General features: G+C 49.4%; 1 protein-coding gene across 8 annotated transcripts in view; it reads right to left on the bottom strand.

Moving 5' to 3' along the window:
* Positions 1 to 17,009, bottom strand: part of MICAL2 (microtubule associated monooxygenase, calponin and LIM domain containing 2) — a 122,345-nt gene that overhangs the window by 26,027 nt on the left and 79,309 nt on the right. For all 8 annotated transcript variants that reach the window (XM_052810461.1, XM_052810462.1, XM_052810463.1 and 5 more), the window contains 4 exons: positions 11,106 to 11,298; positions 7,311 to 7,483; positions 5,960 to 6,034; positions 1,852 to 1,949 (listed from right to left, as the gene is read on the bottom strand). In XM_052810461.1, the coding sequence (XP_052666421.1) occupies positions 1,852 to 1,949; positions 5,960 to 6,034; positions 7,311 to 7,483; positions 11,106 to 11,298 (539 nt within the window). The remainder of the gene's footprint in view (positions 1 to 1,851; positions 1,950 to 5,959; positions 6,035 to 7,310; positions 7,484 to 11,105; positions 11,299 to 17,009) is intronic.

Raw genomic sequence — 17,009 nt, 5'->3', positions numbered from 1 at the left:
ATCTGCTCTATTCTCCCGTGTGCATTCCAGTTGCATCACCTTAGATGAAGCACAAGACACCATCATTCATTCTCTCTAACTGTTTTTATAATGTTGCATGCTTATATAGCACAGGTAGGAATGAATGAAGTGAACCAGAAAAGACTGTAAAATGCAAGACGGTAGTTTTAAACAATTCAATTAGTTCTCTCTCATGATTATTTTTACTTTGGTGAAGATTTAAATTCATTACTCTAGCCACAGAATTCTTCTGCTGGAGTTAGTAACAAGGATAAATGCCCACATTATCTAGCCAGCAGACCAAAACTAGAGGGTTTTTTTCCTTCTTAAAAGGGAGGCATTTCATCCTCAATGCTATGTGATAACGGATGGTGTGAAGGTTCAATTCCTGTTTCCACTTATGTGCCAGATTCCTGAATTCACACGGGCGAAACCATTAATCTGACTTCTCATTTCCCAGGAGCACCAGAAGTAAGGCAATAATGATTACTCCATTTCACAGTTGTATTTGATGGCTAAAATTAATATTGGCCAGGATCTCAGATAGAGAAACATGAGAAACACCAATAAACAAACAAACACGCTCTTAAGCCTCTCTCTTTAGACTAAGAAAAAGGCCGCTAAGCACTGCTTACAGAGTGGGAGCTGCATGGAGTCACCTCTCCTCGTGCGTGGCGTGGCCAGGCAGCATTGTGCAGCTCTGCTCCCCTGGGATGTTCCCTTCCTGGCCCTATTGTCCTGGACCGGATTTCAACTACCACGGTGGACGTGGAAGACTTGATTTTTTGCTAACGCAGACCCTGAGGCCAAGCAATTTTAATCATGTTTAACCCAAGGATGAGGACAACAGGCTGGGACATGGAGGACATGGGCTGGTCCCTGTTCCTCCCGGCTCTGAGTCCAGGGGACGTGCTGCCCTTTGCTCGGGACGGTCAGTCACGACTCTGCTGCAGTGCTACATTTAGGGCAGGCCCACCCTTCCTCAGCCTTAAAAAAAAAAAAAAGAATTAAAAAAGGCAAAAAATACAATGGAAATCCTAGGTCCTGAAGGAAGCTGAAGACGCTCCTGAGCTGTGGGAAGTGTGGAGCCAAGGGCCTGCTGCAAATTAAGAAAAGAAGTCTTCTGCCCAGCAGATATAAGGAGTAAACATTAGACACAGGCACACCTATGTCTAAGGGCTGTAACGCCCTGAAATCCCCAGTCTCCTATGCCAGGTTTCCTATGGCTAGCACTATGCGAGCCCTTACCTCAGCCCCCAGATTTGCTCTCCAAGGCCGGTGCTGGCACTTGCCCTTTGCCTAGTGATGCACAGCGATCAAGTGGCATTTAAGCTACTCAGATGTGATACCCTCTCCCCCCACCACTGGTGGCACGTGGCCTTGCCCAACATGCCACGCGTTTCCATCCAGCCCTGTGAGCACATGGACAGACCGACAGCCAGCTCGGGAGAACCAGCGGACAGAGGCTTGAAGGATTTCCTCTCCTTTGGGCAGAAACTGTGGCACAAAGCAAATCCCCGTGGCAGCTAAACCTCCCGCTGCGAGGGAAGGGCAGCGTGGGGTATGCCTACATGTTGACTGATGCAACAGATTAGTGCCTAACTCTCAGTGCAATCGAGGTCTGAGTCCCACAGCAAATGTGACTTAGCCGCACGATTTTGGAACGGTTATATCAATCAGAGCATCAAAGCCTCTTCCCTACATACAGCACAGGCATAACTCCAACTTTAGTGGTTACTGTGAGGACCAAAACTATTTGAAAGAGCAGAGGATGCTCAGACAGCCTGCTGACAGCAGACAGGCCCCAACAGTAGTTACGCTCATTTTGCTCTGCCCAATTCTCCTTCGTACCTGTGCTTGGGACTGATCCTCTCCAGGACCACTTTGACAGCTGGCTGAGCTGTCCTTCCAGTGTAGCCCAGGTTTCTTGCTGGACAGTAGAGGGAAACCTGCCAAAGGGACAAATTTTACCATCACATTTGTATTGGTTTTGTCTTAAATAAAGTTTGCAAGTAAAGAACGAGAGTAGAAAGTTAAACAATGATCTGGATACATTTGTACCTCAAGAGCTGACCTACAGTAATGAAGTTTATGGCCTCACTCACATGTGTGTGCATGTTGTGCCAAACACATGTTGACATTTTCAGCAGCAGACCTGAACTGCTTCCACTTTTCGGCTGGATGTAGTGAAGCAACTTTTGAGTTCCAGGAAACTTTTGGGAAAACCAGCCCTCTTCAGAGGGCTTCCAGGCCTTAAAAGCAGAGGCAGTCAAAACAACCAGTGACTTTTGAAGCTTTGGGTAGTTCTGAGAAATGAAGAAAATGGGTGACTTCTGAGAGGGCTGTCCGTCAGAATGGGAGAGAAATGAGAAATGCAACCACCTGCAGGCAGTAAGGACGGAAATAGTCCTGTGGTCTCCCAAGCCAGGGCAGTGTGCTGGGGGCTCTCCTAGGATCAGGCAAGGTAAATAATTGCTAAAGGCCTTGAACCAAAACTAGCACAGACAGACTTAGACCTGCTGGAAGAAAAAGTAGGGAGGTAACTTGCACCTGAAGGGAGTCAGGAGAACTCTCTAACATTTGTGCCTGTGGGGATTTTACATAATAAATAATCTTTGGACAGAACAAAAGTATCCCTGAGCCAAGATATTACCATGTCGAGCTATGACATGACAAGTATATTTATAGCTGAATTATTAACTCCCAAACCCAATTATTAGTTCTGAAACTCACAAAGGTTCCCAAAGCAAACTTTGTTCTACACAGGGATTAAAAGCTGCATAAGGACAAAAGCAACACACCAGAGAGAGAAGACAGTTCCTGCACATGGACTTCAGAAAAGGCAAGCCAGGGAGAGAGGCCAACTTTCCTCTCATGCCTCACCTATTCATTCCCAATCTTGATGCAATTTGTTATATTCCGTCAAGAACGGAGGGAAATGATGCGCTGGCGTTCTTTAAGGAACTCCTGCAGGGACTAGCAACCAGGGGCTGACCTTTATATTCTGTAACGTGAATTTAGCCATGGGAAAACATGGGAATCCAGAATTAGGATAAAAAAATCTCACTATCACCTGTATAAGTGAGCCAGGGGGGTTTAGCCTGATCCACTGAAGCCCTGAGCCTCCTGACACAGACAAATGTCATGGCTCAGCACACCGCAGGGAAATGCAACCACTGCAGCAGCGACAGCCGATGAGAGCATAAAACCCACAGCCCAGGGGTCTGCAGGGTAACGGCACGTGGCCGTGGGGAGAACTACTTCCCACTAAGCTCTCATGGGCGTGCATTAGCTTAGAAGGACAGGGCCTGCACATGTGAGAACATTGCTTCACGCAAAGCCACAGCTCGCCGTCTTTCACGGAGATAATGGATTTGTTCCCACCAAGACATTGAACCCGTATTTGCAGCTTCACATTCAAAACAGGATTTTAAAAAAACAAAGTTCTCTAGGGCAATATCATGATCTGCTTGGCCCAAAAGCTACTCCAAGTGACCAAGATAAATTAAGAGTGTGGCGTTCCCTGTGGCTGTGCAGCAGGGATTAAAGATTTTGAAAGGTAATATCCTGCTCTGAGCTTTTCAGCCAATATAACCATGACACTGATTTCCTTTCCTTGGCTGCGTACCTTGTGCTGTTTATGAAACATGTGTTTTGGGAAATAAGTCTGAAGAGGAGACAGATTTTTCTTTCATGTGACTGATGATCGTACGAATTCTTGTAACGAAATATTAAGTGGATTAAATATAGAAACTAAGACTTACAGTGTTCTTCCGGAGAGTAAAAAATGCCTTTATTCTGTTCCCAGTATACACTGAATGTGCTTTACGCCTCGTTTTAACAGCATACTCGAGGTTCAGACAAACTCATACAGCGCATTGCTTCCCTCTCAAAGGCTTTTAGCTCCCTCTAGAGCCCTTCGGAAGCACACGGAAGATTTTAATAAAATGAGGGGGAAATTAATTGGCAAACGATTAAGTAATATACTTCCTAAGAACAAGCTGAAAATGAGTCAAAATTGAGAGTGGCCTCCAGTCTTCTCTTCTTTCCTCTCTCACAATCTTCCTTTTTTCCCCCTCAAACCTGGAATAAGCATCATTTTTTGTTTGATATTTTAAAAACTGAGATGAATTAAGGCAAGATTTTAAACCCAAGCCTTTGGTGAAGCCAACCTCTGATGTATAAGCCAATCCCCAAATGCTGTTCAGTGCTCAGAGACAGCCCTGAGGCTGACACAGCTGCCACGAGACTTTGAGGGCACCCAGCTCTGCCTCCCCATCCCAGGCATGGGACAGCATTACCCTGCGTGGGACATCTCGTGCGGCTGCTCCAGAGAGGCCTCTCAGAGCACGGCAAGTCCCCGTGCCTCAGAAGTGCGGTGAATCCCAGGGAATGCAGCCCCATCGCGGCCACATCTGCCTCTCTGGGGACAGCCCATCACAGGGGATGGTTTGCTGAAGTTGAGCTTGGTGGGAGCATCCTCTCAGGTCCGTGAAATAGCCCTATGCATCCTCTACTGAGATTTACTGAGTTATCCCAGATGTGTGGCATCGGGGGCCTCCAAGGGACCGCGGGGTCGGTAGTGACAGGGCTCCTGCGTACCTGCAGGCATCTGACTCGGAGGCGAGCCCGGTGCCTGGAAGGAGAGATGCAGCTTGCCTCCTCTTCTGACATATAAAAATTCACTCCACAGGGGGTACTTACAAATAATCTTGAAGCTTGCTTGTGCGTTCAAACCAAACAAGCCGAGACGCCTCTGCTTGAATGTTGGTCCCGTAACAGACACAGGGATCCTACTTGTTTCGGGAGCAGAGCCCTTAACTTCTCTGAAGGCAACCGGGGCTCTGAGCGGCTGCAGAAATCCCCCTCATTGCAGAGGGCAGCTGAGGGCAGGGTTAAAGAGTGGCTGTCACCACCATTCCCCAAAACCTGCTGTCTACATGCCCAGAAACCGTGGCACTCGGTCACGCGCACAAATCCCTTCTTTCCGCTGCTGCACATTCATGTTTTATACTTAAGGCCGCCAACACCCCAGTCTAACAGATACAACTACATTTCTAACCAAGTTTTGAGAGGGTTTGGGGTGCTGGTAAGCTCACCCAGCTCCCCTCCTGGTATGATCAACCCTGGCAGGTGCCTGTGAGTCCTTAGTGGGAACTGGGCAGGCACTGTGTGCACCTGCAGAGGAGCTATGCCAAGGCGGGTGGGCAACCCTGTTATGAGCAGCAGAGGTGTGATCGAGGCTTGCTGGCTTGTTTTGGGACCGTAGCCCAGGAGGAAGATTACCTAGACACAGCCTCAGCTGCAAGGGGTGATCGTGCTGTGTTTTGAAAGCGAATTGAGCACAGACCCAATCGCTATCGAAATCACTGCATTCCTCTGCGATTCCTGCAGGCAGAGATGGATCAGCCCAAACCTACCGAAACTGCTAGAGGACAAGAACTAGTAACGCTTATTTTCACCGGCACACCTCTTGGGATGACAGTTAGTACTCTTCTCCCTTCCAGTAACCCAGAAACATCACCTGCTTTTTTCTGACAAAAAAAGAGGTGATAGAGAACCTGTAGACGGGCGTAAATAGGCACCTTCAGAAGCATTTCTAATAAAATGTTAGATCCAGCATTGTACCTTATCAAAAGCAATCAGCGCAGGCAGGCCTAGAGACAGAATAACACAGCTCTGGGATAGGGGGGCATTTTCTCAGCTGGAGAATTAGAGCGGACACCACTTGCTGGTGAGTGTAATAGCATAGGGAACAGTCACACAGAAAGGGAATTTGATCTTTTGAGGACAAGAAAATGGAAAAGAAATATTTGGTGCATTTTAGACCTCTTTTTCCTCCTCTAGCGACTCAAAAATACAAAACTTAAAGGAAAGAAGGAGAAACAGACATTTAAGAGACAGGAAAACAGAAGACAGCACAAATAGAAGACACAATCGCTTCTCAGGCTTTACTCACTGGTTTGGAGTTTCCTCCTCCAATTCTGATACTTATTCAACGCCGTGGAGTGAAAACTGTTGGCTCTCTGTAGCGCTGAACAGAAACAGAAAAGACACGCGGTCAGCTAACGTAGCAAAAGCCAGAGAGCGCAAATAGAGAGGGGAAAAAAGAAAGGGGGGGATGAGGGGGGATGCCCAAGCCGGGGGTTGGGGTTAGCTCGCTACCGGGCCCGTCTCCCCGCGGCGGCGGCCGGGAGGGGGCAGCGCGCACCCGCCGCCGGCCGCGGCTGCTGGAGGGCGGCGAGGAGCTCCCAGCAAAGGAGCTCATGTCCTCCGCCTCCCTTATCCCCAGACCAGCACTGGCTCTTCTCTCAGGGAAGCCGGCAGGAGCAGAGAGGCAGGCAGACAGGCAGAGAGGCGGGCGAGGGGACAGACTGAAGGGGTAAAAACTTCGGGATGCTGTAACGCAGCTGGGTGAGGACGCGGAGCTGGGAGACAGGCTGCTCATGGAGATCTAGATAACCTGGCTGGCATGGTGGGGAGGAAGGTGATGGGGGGGAGGAAGGTGACCTTAGCAGCTGGCGGAGGGGGGAGGAAAAAGGATGAAATCCTTTAGTGACTGCATGGGGTCACACGCTGCTGGGCATGCTTTGGGGTTTGCTGCGGTCCTTTTTTTTTTTGCCCTAAACAAGGGCTTTGTTATTCAAGAGTCAATTTAAATTGCTGTATGAAATCCCCTCTTTTCTGTTTGGATTAAAAATGCATATATGGATGTGGGGGTGGTGGGAGATGGGAAGAAATGAATGCCGATGGCCTTTTATTTTCTGCAAAACCATTTCTTTGGCTGTTTTTAGCACAACTTTTAGTTCTGACCTTCTCCAGCTCCAGAAAGGAGTTTCCATTTGGACGCAGAGTGTTCCTAAACCTCTCCCCACCTCCCTGCTGGCTATATCCCTTCCTCCTTGTGCTTTCACCAGATACAAAAATTTTAAGCAGCTACTGACAGAAATACAAATTGAACCAAGCAGAGCTCTCCAGTGCCTCCCAACGTCACCCTTACCTAGGCAACACAGCAAATACTGCATTAGCTACTAATAACGCTCAAACTTTTTACCAGTGGGAAAACATTCATCTTACCCCTGCAAGCAAAGTACGAGGCACAACTACTCCAGGCTACCCTGCATCCTGGAAATGTTGTTTCAGCTACAGCACCCAAAAGGCACCAATCCCCCCTAAAAAAGGCACCATTAACAGATCCAACCTGGCCACATAGCAGGTAACAGCCTCCACTTTGAAACACCTTCACCCAGCCCCGACTTCAGCCCTCAGGAGAGGCTGCTGGAGCATCCCCAGGTTGGGACACTGCTTACCATCAGCAGCTTTGGATGTTTTGGGGCTTTCCTCTGGCACCACAGGGCTCCTGGCGAGCGATGCCCACCTCCGGACGGGGCTCGTGCAGGCGTGGGGCTCCAGCAGCAAGGTCTGTCCTTCGCTCACTTCAGAGTTTGACAAGTCGCTGTTACAATCAGACTCCAGCTCAGAGCTACGGGAAAAAAGGGCAAGATGAAAAGAAAGTGGGACGTGTCACAAGATGCACGGCATGGAGGTATTTGTTCCTCTTCAGTGCAACAAGCACCAGTGTCAGCCCTGACAGCAGTGCGGGCAGCAGAGAAATGGATGTTTTGCAGCCAGAGCTGACATCCTTATTTTGCTTTTTTCATTGTCGTTATTACACACTGTAATTTGCAGTAGGTGCTACACAGCTGAGATATCCCTATTCCCATCAGACTTCTGCTGCCTGGATTCACACCCACAATTGCTACGTTCAGCACCTGGAATCAAACTGGAATTGAGAGAGACTTGGGGTGAAACACCACACTGCTAGGTCAGCAGGGACGGGCCCTTCTGCCTGCAAGGCTGTACCAGGATGAAGAAAAGGGAAATACCAGCATTGGCAATGCTGTAATCTGCCTAGAAGCAAAGCACGAGGGTCAAAACTCTACACTTTTCACCTTTTTCCCCACAGATTTTTGCAAATAAGAGGCATGCCATAGGGAACTCGCAAGAGGCCAAATCCAGGGCAGCCCACTCCGACCGCGAGGCAGGCTTCACCCACCAATGCAATAGGGTTATTGCTGGACCTCGCCTCATCTCCCATCTGGGACCTGGAACCAGGTCCCCTCCCCGGGCGGCAGCAGCTGCCGAATGCCCACCACTTGGCAAGCAGCGGGGAGGCGCAGCCCCCTCCTGCAACCCGCGTGCTTCTGCACTGGCACTGCTGGCAGAAGATAAAGCCAAGCAGGGTGAAGAAGTGCTGAGGGGTGGAAGGCTCTCCTAGCCTTCAGCAGTCTGGGGGAACCCGTGCTGGAAATAGTGCAACACCAAGCCATTTTGACCCCAAGGTGACAGATGATGCCACGCTGGCATCCGTGGCTCGGATGAGACCTCTGTAAAACTCAGGTATTTTGTTATTGCAAAACTTGGGTATTTTTGTTATTGCACCAGCATCATTCCTTATTGTGTGTTGGGCACCTCGTGGAGTCATGGGGAGGGTTTTGGACCACAGCAAGCTGCTGCGCTTGGTCCTGACTCCACTTCTGGGTGCTGTGATACAGGACAAGGACGGAGCCCGGAGGACAGGAGTGAGGACAGCCACTGGCCAAGCAAACAGGGCTTAGGCAAGAAGTTGGAGAAAATTCTAAGCATCAGTCTAGAGATGAGAAGACCAAGTGAAGCTACATGAACAGCCTTCAAGCATGCAAAAGGCACCTATAGGAAACAATGAAAGAAACTCTTTGGAAGCCAGCTGGGACAATCCATTGAACAGCAAGTGCAATGAGGCACCTGAAATGATCACAGAGGCAGATTTACGGCATCGCCTTCCTTAAATGTAATTAAAAATATGCCACGCAAACACATGTGAATGGCACACATGTTGTGACCTTGCCTCTGGGCAGGAGAATGACCGTTTGAGGTCACTATTAGTCCTTTTTTTCAATAATCATGGGATTTCTTTCATCTCTAAAGGCCAGACTGTAGGGAACAGGCACTTTCAGGCCTTCTGATGTGACCACATTCCCACTGCCATAAATAAGCACGCCACCATCTCACTTGGCCTATTTTTAATGCAAACAATACTGCTAAGCTAATTCATAGATTTATTGTGATGATTAATAGCTCTACCTTAAAAAAAGAGGAGCTTACACCATGAGTAGTCCTGTTGGCATTGCAGGAAAAAACTGTTTCGTGTTTATATAGCACTGCCTTGTAGAAAGTAAAGATTTATTGTAACACCCCAAGGTACAGCCCAGGAGGCAGGAGAAAGAAGAGCTAAGGGAAAGGCTACAGACAGCATAAAGCCAGGGTAAATGCCACATGGGTAGTGCCCACCAGTCCTGCACCACTGCTTCACCCACATCAAACCAGCAGTGCTGGGAGGCCGGGGCCAGCAAGGCAGCAAGGACAGGAGCACAGCTCCAGGTGCGTTGCTCTCTCGGCAGGCTGAATCAGAGTAGCCTTAAATTTCACCACTAAAACATACTTCTTAGGTGTCTTTCAAGCTGTGTCAAGCATACAGATAAATGTAAAAAAAAATATAAATATATGAAGTCTTTGAAGGCTGAGATGCTGTGTGGATGGGGAGATACTGACATTGGGCAGAGCGCCACACAAAAGAAAAAGACCTGCCATTAACATTGATTGATATATTTCTGTTTTAAAGAGCAAAATGTTTATTTTCCTTGGCTGGTAAGTGCTACAGTACGAAGCTTCTCCTCTGATCTCTGCTTGATAGGTAGTCATTATTCACAAGTACCTAAAGCCTGAACTTTAGCAAAGCTGTGTCACCGAGCTGGGCATTTTCCCCGTCCCACCGAGCGTCCCGCAGCCAGCTCAGCGGTGCCATTTGTCACTGGCTCTTTCTCTCATCCCCCCTTTTTAGGCAGGAGCTGGCCAGCCGGAGCGGTGTGGGATGAAGGGCGCCCGAGCTGCTGCAGCAGCGGGAGGCTGACCTCGGAGCTGCTGGCACCGGCCGTGCCGGTGACAGACGCGGCGTCACCCTTCGTGCCGCGTCCCGCTGGCGGGGAACCAGGGGCCTCGCCGTCCAGCCGTGAGGGCTGCCACAGGGAAGGGACCTGATCCCTCAGATCAGAGGGATTAGCCGACTGCCATCGCTGCTCGCACGCCGCAGGGGCACCGCGAGCTGGAGGGTATTAGCAAGGGATACAAGCAGATGCTCCGCAGTGGGGTCTGTCAAACAGGTGGGAAACCCTTTTCTGAGGTCTCCATCCCCTGTGGGAAAGGAACCCCAGAGAGGTTCATCCTTCCCCAGAAGAGCACCCAGACCTATGCAGCAGAGCACAAACGCCATTTAAAACCACCACAGGGAATAGCAGAAAGTTGCATTTCTAAAAGCATTGCTCTCCACAAGCTACACACAGCACCACGAAGAGGTGTTTAAAGGACATCAAGAACTTGAATGAGCTTCCTTACAGAGCAATAGCTCTTTGTTTGCAAGAGCTGGCTTTGGGTTTGCCTTTTTTTTTTTTTTCTCCTTTTTTTCCTCCCCCTCTTCTTTTTTAATTCTCACTAAGGAAAACTGCTTTACTCAGGAGATACCAATCTAATCTTTAGATGGAATGAACTCCCACAAAATCCTGCCCAGAAAACCAGTACGTTCTAACTTGTACACAGAAATCAGGCTTCCTCTGACAGCTCCCCAAGGACCATCAAATTTCAGATTTCTTAGGGGTAGGCAGGCCCTCAAATGCCCTGGCAGAGACCCAGGGTGTGGAGCTGCAGGATGATGCCCAAGGTGGGAGGCGGCCACGTCACAGGATGCACCTTTTGCCACAACACACCTACTGCCCTAATCCCCAAACCGACATTTTTTGGTACACAAAGAGGTGATCAGGGCAATGTTTTTCTCTGATTCAGGCCCCTGTGTGGGATGCGAACGTTTGAAGATTTCCTGCAAAGTGAGTCATGTGTCTGGGGGATTTATGGCTGCGGTAAAGAACAATTGTTATTCTAAGCAGTTCGTCTTTTTCTTTCGCCAGTTGTACGTACATTCAGTACTATATTTTGTTATATTTTTCCTTAGTGTTCCAGAGGAAACCAAGCTGCTCTTATGGGTTTTTTATAGGCTTACTTGTATTTTAAAGTACCTGCTTGCATCACTGGTGACCATGACTCGGATAGCGAGAAGGTTGTGCTCGGTCATCTCCTCCTCAGGAATGACCCTCACGGTGGCCCACTCGGGAGAAGGGGGCGAGAACCAGCTCTCCAAGTCGCGGCACTCAGACATGCTCTTCGCCTTCTTCGGGAAGGTGGGCTCGTCGGCCACAGGCAGGCAGCGGTCTGGGAAAGCACAAAGGCGATAGCAGGGCGTTAGGGCAGGAGGGAGCCCACGGTGGGGGGGGACCTGCTCAGCGGGACGGCCGTCAGGCTGGGGGCCTGGTGGCAGCAGTAAGACATGTGCCAGCCACACAAGTAGGGATTTAGGGTCTCTTTTCAGGCCCCCGATGTACGTGTGCATGTGGCAGGAGGCAGATGGAGCAACCTTGCTCGGGTGGCTAAAACTTCAGCCTTTTATTGCAAGTTTAGGTCAATTTAGGACAGCAGGAGTGAGCAAAATAAACACAGGCTCTTCAGGTTATTTTTGAGTGTGTACAGCACAGACAGACACTGATTTGGGAAAAGAAAAGGCATCGCAGCAGTTAAACAGCACCATCCCTGAACTTCGCATGCAGGCAGAAGGAATAAAGAATAAAGCCATGTTTCCCTCACTCACCCCAGGTGATGTAGATGGAGCCAAAGACAGGAGATCATCTCTCCCTGTGAAATCCTTAATTTCTGAGCAACCTCGTCTATCCACAACCTCCTGCACAAGCAACTACAAACGTATCAGCTGTGCAAGTTCCCCTGGCGCTCAGTGCAGAAGGGACAAATGACAAGCTCCGGGAGAGTCGTTTTGCTCGGTTTCCCTACCATGTGTGGTGCTTTTGCCACATTTAATTCAACACTGTTGCTTCTAATTTACACCTGTATAAGTGGAAAAAATCAGACCTGGGACATGGCTTACTTTCTCATCTATTAGAGCAAACTATCTAGTAAACATCAATTAAACTCTTCTTTAACTTGCAGCTCCTCCATTTATTGCAGGAGCACACTCACCCCTGCTTTCCACCTTGCAAGGGTTTTTAACTCAAATGCCAAGCGCTTGCATGGGTTGAACACAGAAAAAAAACCTGCCAGGAGCAAGAGTGCTACAAGCAAATCCCAGACGCATCAGGAGGACTATATACACCACAGAGCCCAAACGCTGGCCCACGCGACCCTCCGGAGCAGCAATTCCCCACCTGCAGTCCCTGCGTCTGTCCCTGGGCCATCACACACGGCTGTTCACTCGCACCCGAGAGGCAGCGGCTGCCGGGCTCTGCTGCTCCTGGCAGCAGACACAGCAGGTATTGCAGGTGCATGACCCGCGCCATGCCGAGCCCTAACCCCGTCTCGGATCGCCTGGTCCGTCCATCGCTGTCCCATCCCCATTACCCTTTCTGTGGAGCCGTGAAACAAGGTCCTCAAAACAAGCTGTGACAGCGGAGCTATGCCTTTATTTTGCATGATTCGGGTAGCTCCCAGTCTCCCCCAGAAAAAGACAACTGGTGTTCTGAGCTTCTGCAGCTCTCCCAGTTCTTGTTTGTGCTCACCCCCCTTCTATGCAAATAGGCACCACTGAGGAAAGCCCAGCTGCTGGTGGCACGGATGACTGCTCTACAGGTACAACTCTTCTGCTGGCCAGGTGAAGCTCTCTCACATGCACTTACAGACTAAGATGGCTTCGCAGTCATATTTTTTTAGTAGTTTTACTGATTATGCTTCTCCCAAGTGGCACAGAGCATTGCACTTTTCAAAAGGCTGTGGTGAGCTCTGGTTTTTCACCCTTCATAAAAGTCAATGTATTTTCTTGGCTTGAAAACTCCTCAAGACTTCACTGCTCACAAGAGTTTTGTGTGGTTTTGTTTTTTTTTTTTTTAAATTCTGCTATGTACAAGAAGCCAAGGAGGACAGAGGAGTGGCTTGCTGCTTCTCCAGAGCAAGATGCTCCCATGTGAAAACATGTGCTCAGGCTCTACGTCCAGCTCACTAACACAACAGCAGTCATGTGTTTCTTGACCGCAGAGATTTCATTTCCTTTGGGAGATGGAGGAAATTCATCCCTCTCCGATTTTTATGTCTGACTTCTACTTTGGCCCAGCCAGGCCACTCACCCTAAAGCCGCTCGCGGGCAGTGCACAGCAAGCCCGGCAGCACTCGGGTGGCAGCGTGGGAGTCCACGGGTCAGCAGGGCACGGCTGCCCACAGCAGGGCACGGCTGCCCTTCCTCGCACGGGGGCATGAAACCCTCCTGGGAACAGCCCCCTCTCCCCCAGAGCTGGCTGGACCATGACGTGCCATTTCTACTCTCCAGAAGCAAAGGAGAAAGCAGTAATGCGAGCCAATTTGTAAAACCCAAGTCCTTCAACTCAACTTTATCCTTAAAAGATGCTGCATTTTATATGAAAATCAGAGCAAGCAAAACAAGCAAAAGTTTGCCAGCAATGTCTATAAACTTTGTGCCCATGCTGGCAATAAGCACTGCCCAAGGTTGCTGCAAGTGGCTGTTAAAGAAAGTCAGTTTTGTCGTTTGCTTGCACGCTCAGTACGTATTCCCTTCCCATCCCGCGCATTAATGCTTTCCCCGCCACACTAACAGAAAAGAGGAGAAAACATGTTTATGACTAACAGACACACAGCTGCAGAGCATCGAAACCCACAGACAGACAGACTACCTAAAATGATTCCCAGCGTGGTTCCTGGACATGAACAGATTTCCAGTCAACAAGTCCCTCTGCAATAGCCTGTTACACATCCAGTTTTCAACCTTTATAGACATAATAGTCAGACCTGGTGAAGGACCTCAGGATGTCATCCAGGCCACTGAATGACAGTGATGGATGGCACCATCAGCTCTCTCTGAAGAGTTACATTTCTGTGGTTGTTTTTTTTCTTTTCTTTTTTTTTTTTTGTTTTTTGGGGGGTGGGGGTGGGGAGGGGTGGTATCATGGTAGCTTCCGTTCTTTAATTCTGCACCTAGAGGCTGACCCTCTCAGGAATCTGTTACACAGCTGAGTCCTTTCTGAGCAAGATAAGTTTGCATTCACAGCAACACTAGTCAGGTTTAAGATTAGCATCCTGCATTAGCATCTACCTCGATCTAGTGAAAGACGTCCCTGCCCATGGCAGGGTGGGTGGACTAGACCTTTAAAGGTCCCTTCCAACTCAAACCAGTCTAGGATTAGAAAGCAAACCCCCTCCTTACTACCAGATTTAATCAATATTTATTGTGACATATAAAGTTGAATAAACTATATTGCACTCAACTCCATAAAAGCAGAAACTGGACCGCCTTGGTGTTTCACTGTGTGGGACATCCACAAGTGCACAGTAACTCAAACACTGGGTTACACGTTCTGCAGGACATTCGAAAAGATTAAAGTTAGTACCACTGTTTCTCATTGCAGGGCTGCACCTTGGGTAACAGGCTCAAACAAAAGGCAAAGACGTCCCAGACGCCCAAGTGTCAGGGGTTTTTTTGTAGGCTCTGATGATGTCACACAATTTAACTGGTCTCTCCTAAAACGCAGCCCTTCCTGCAGCACCAGACCGATCCCCCAGTGCTGCAGGCAGGCACTGCATGGAGAAACACAGCCCGGCAGAGCACTTCGGGCTCCCGCAAGAGAGAGATTTCAATCCCTGAGAACAAGAGGGGTACGGACCCAGAACAGAGAGCAGGGACAAGCTGCTGCTGGATTCATGTAAACACCGCAGAGAAAGAGCATGGTCAATTCAAACAAAAGCCTAGAGGCTCCACAGGCCTGGGGTCCGCCTGGCAATTATTACCTGCCTCTCCACAGCAATGCAAACAAATAACAAATCCAGTCAGCCATCAGCTGCGACTCCACCGCTAGCCATCACTGCCGTTAATTTTAAAGGAGTATCAAAAAGGAAAAATATGATCTGATACAAACAAGGACTTTAAAACGAAAGCCGGGACTTCTTTAAAGCTCTTATTTTGCACAAAAAGGTAAGAAGGGCTGTTTGAACTAATTTTTCCTGAATCAGCCCAAAGGCTGAGTACTTACACAAAGGTGAGGCATACATTTATGCTCCTGAACAGATGCTAGGCAAAATAAGAAGCAGCGCTCGTACCTCTCCATTCCAGCTGGAAGCCTTGCAGCTCTCCCTGAATCCTGGACAGCCACTCACCCTTGCAGCACGGGCAGTCAGGTCCTCAGTGAGACATCAGCACAGCCAGGCTGAGTGGGAGGACACTGAATTTTTGGAAATCTGACTCCAGGGTGGAAACCAGGCTCTAAACCTCAGTGCCCTCATTCCCACCACACTGCAGGTTGAGAGTTAAGCACCTCAGACTGGCACCTCTAGTGACTATTGCAATTAACCGGTCATGCACCGAGCTGGGTGATAAACTGGCCCTCATGGAGGAGGCAGACAGAGCCTTGCTGGAGGCTGAGCTGTGCTCAGGCAGGGGATAAGCCCGAGTTCTTTGACACTTCTGGGCACGTGCAGCAGCCCCCCCTGCCATCCCTGCTTTCTGGGGAAACTCAAGCTCTTGCAGAAGGATCGAGATGGACATTCAGCTCCTAAATCCAAGGTGGCAATTCCCACATAAGCTCCGAGATATCCAATTTTGCTAGTGCTTGAGTCCTTTCATACGTCTGTGCCTGGCTGTACTTACATTATCCCACTTCTTCACCAGAAGACACAAAATGGCCTTATCATTATTGCCAAAGGGGAAGGGGCACACGGGTGGACTAAGCCACTCATCTGGAATTACCCAGGCAGCCTGTGACACCGCAGGCACATCCGTGGCCAGCCAGCACTCTCGCTCCACATCAGATTTCCTCCCCAGCACAGGAGATTTTCTACTAGAAGCGAAGAGACTGAGTCAGAGGAATTGAACTGTCTAAGATAAACTCATACAATGTAAAAACTAGAGAGACGTCCGGTCTGCGGGACAGGAAAGGGCACGGCGCCGTCTCCTGCCGATGCGAACTGGTGCCGTGCCACTGACCTCCGTGGGGCAGCATCGGACGTTATCGGAGGAGAACCCAGTCCTCAGGAAACAGTCACTCAAAATAGCATTTGCGTAAGATCTTACTTCATTTCCATCATGCTCACTTCAGATTTCCTACTATCTATGTCTCGGCATGCTAAAGACCTCCAGCAGTGAGTACGCCTGCTCCGTAGCAGACTTTGGACTGGAGTCCCTATTAATCCTTTGCCAAAACGTTCAAATAATTTACCCAGAGGGGCACGGACAAGCCACACATGGGAAGGCGTTAATCTTAGGCCACAGTCAGCTGGCCAGATCTGTCACGCGAGTACGGCTGCAGGGACAGGCAGCACACGCCACAAATATCTCGCAGCACACTGCTGGCCAGTCAAAGTGGAAACGTCCTAACAACAACTGACTTGCGTTTTTTAGGTGCTGAAATTTCCTAAGCTAGCCAGTATGAGTGAGCCAGGGAGCTAACGTGCTAATTTCCAAATCCTCCATGCACTTTGGTGCTTTCCCGCGCAGGGGTGAGGGGAAGCGAGCAGGCGGGGCAGCCCTCCCGGCTCTGCTGAGCAAGGAGCAGCAGGTCCTCCGCAGCCTGTGCAACCCGGTGTTTATGCTGTCTGTTTTATGGACTACGCTTACACAACTGTGACTTGCTGTCTGAAGGTCTGGTGGGATTAAGAGAATTTAAGTTTTCCATTCCTTAAGTTGTTGTTAACCTCCTCCTTACTCCACTGTTGTTTCCATGAATCTCCTGATTCTCCTGTCTCCTCTCCTGCCAAGTGCACTGTGCCTTGCCTAACTGATCCCCTACCTCCCGGTCGCCTTTCCCCAGCGGCCCTTCGCAGGGCGATGTCCCTACTGCCACCTGCTAGCCAGCAGGCTCCTGGGTGCTCCCTTCCCTCCTCTTCCAGCTCCAAACCTCGACAGCCCTCACCCAGCTACA

Source organism: Harpia harpyja, chromosome 16 (genome assembly GCF_026419915.1).
Source record: "Harpia harpyja isolate bHarHar1 chromosome 16, bHarHar1 primary haplotype, whole genome shotgun sequence".
NCBI lineage: Eukaryota > Metazoa > Chordata > Aves > Accipitriformes > Accipitridae > Harpia > Harpia harpyja.
The sequence above is the reverse complement of the archived record's forward strand: the minus strand, read 5'-3'. Positions and strand labels throughout refer to the sequence as shown.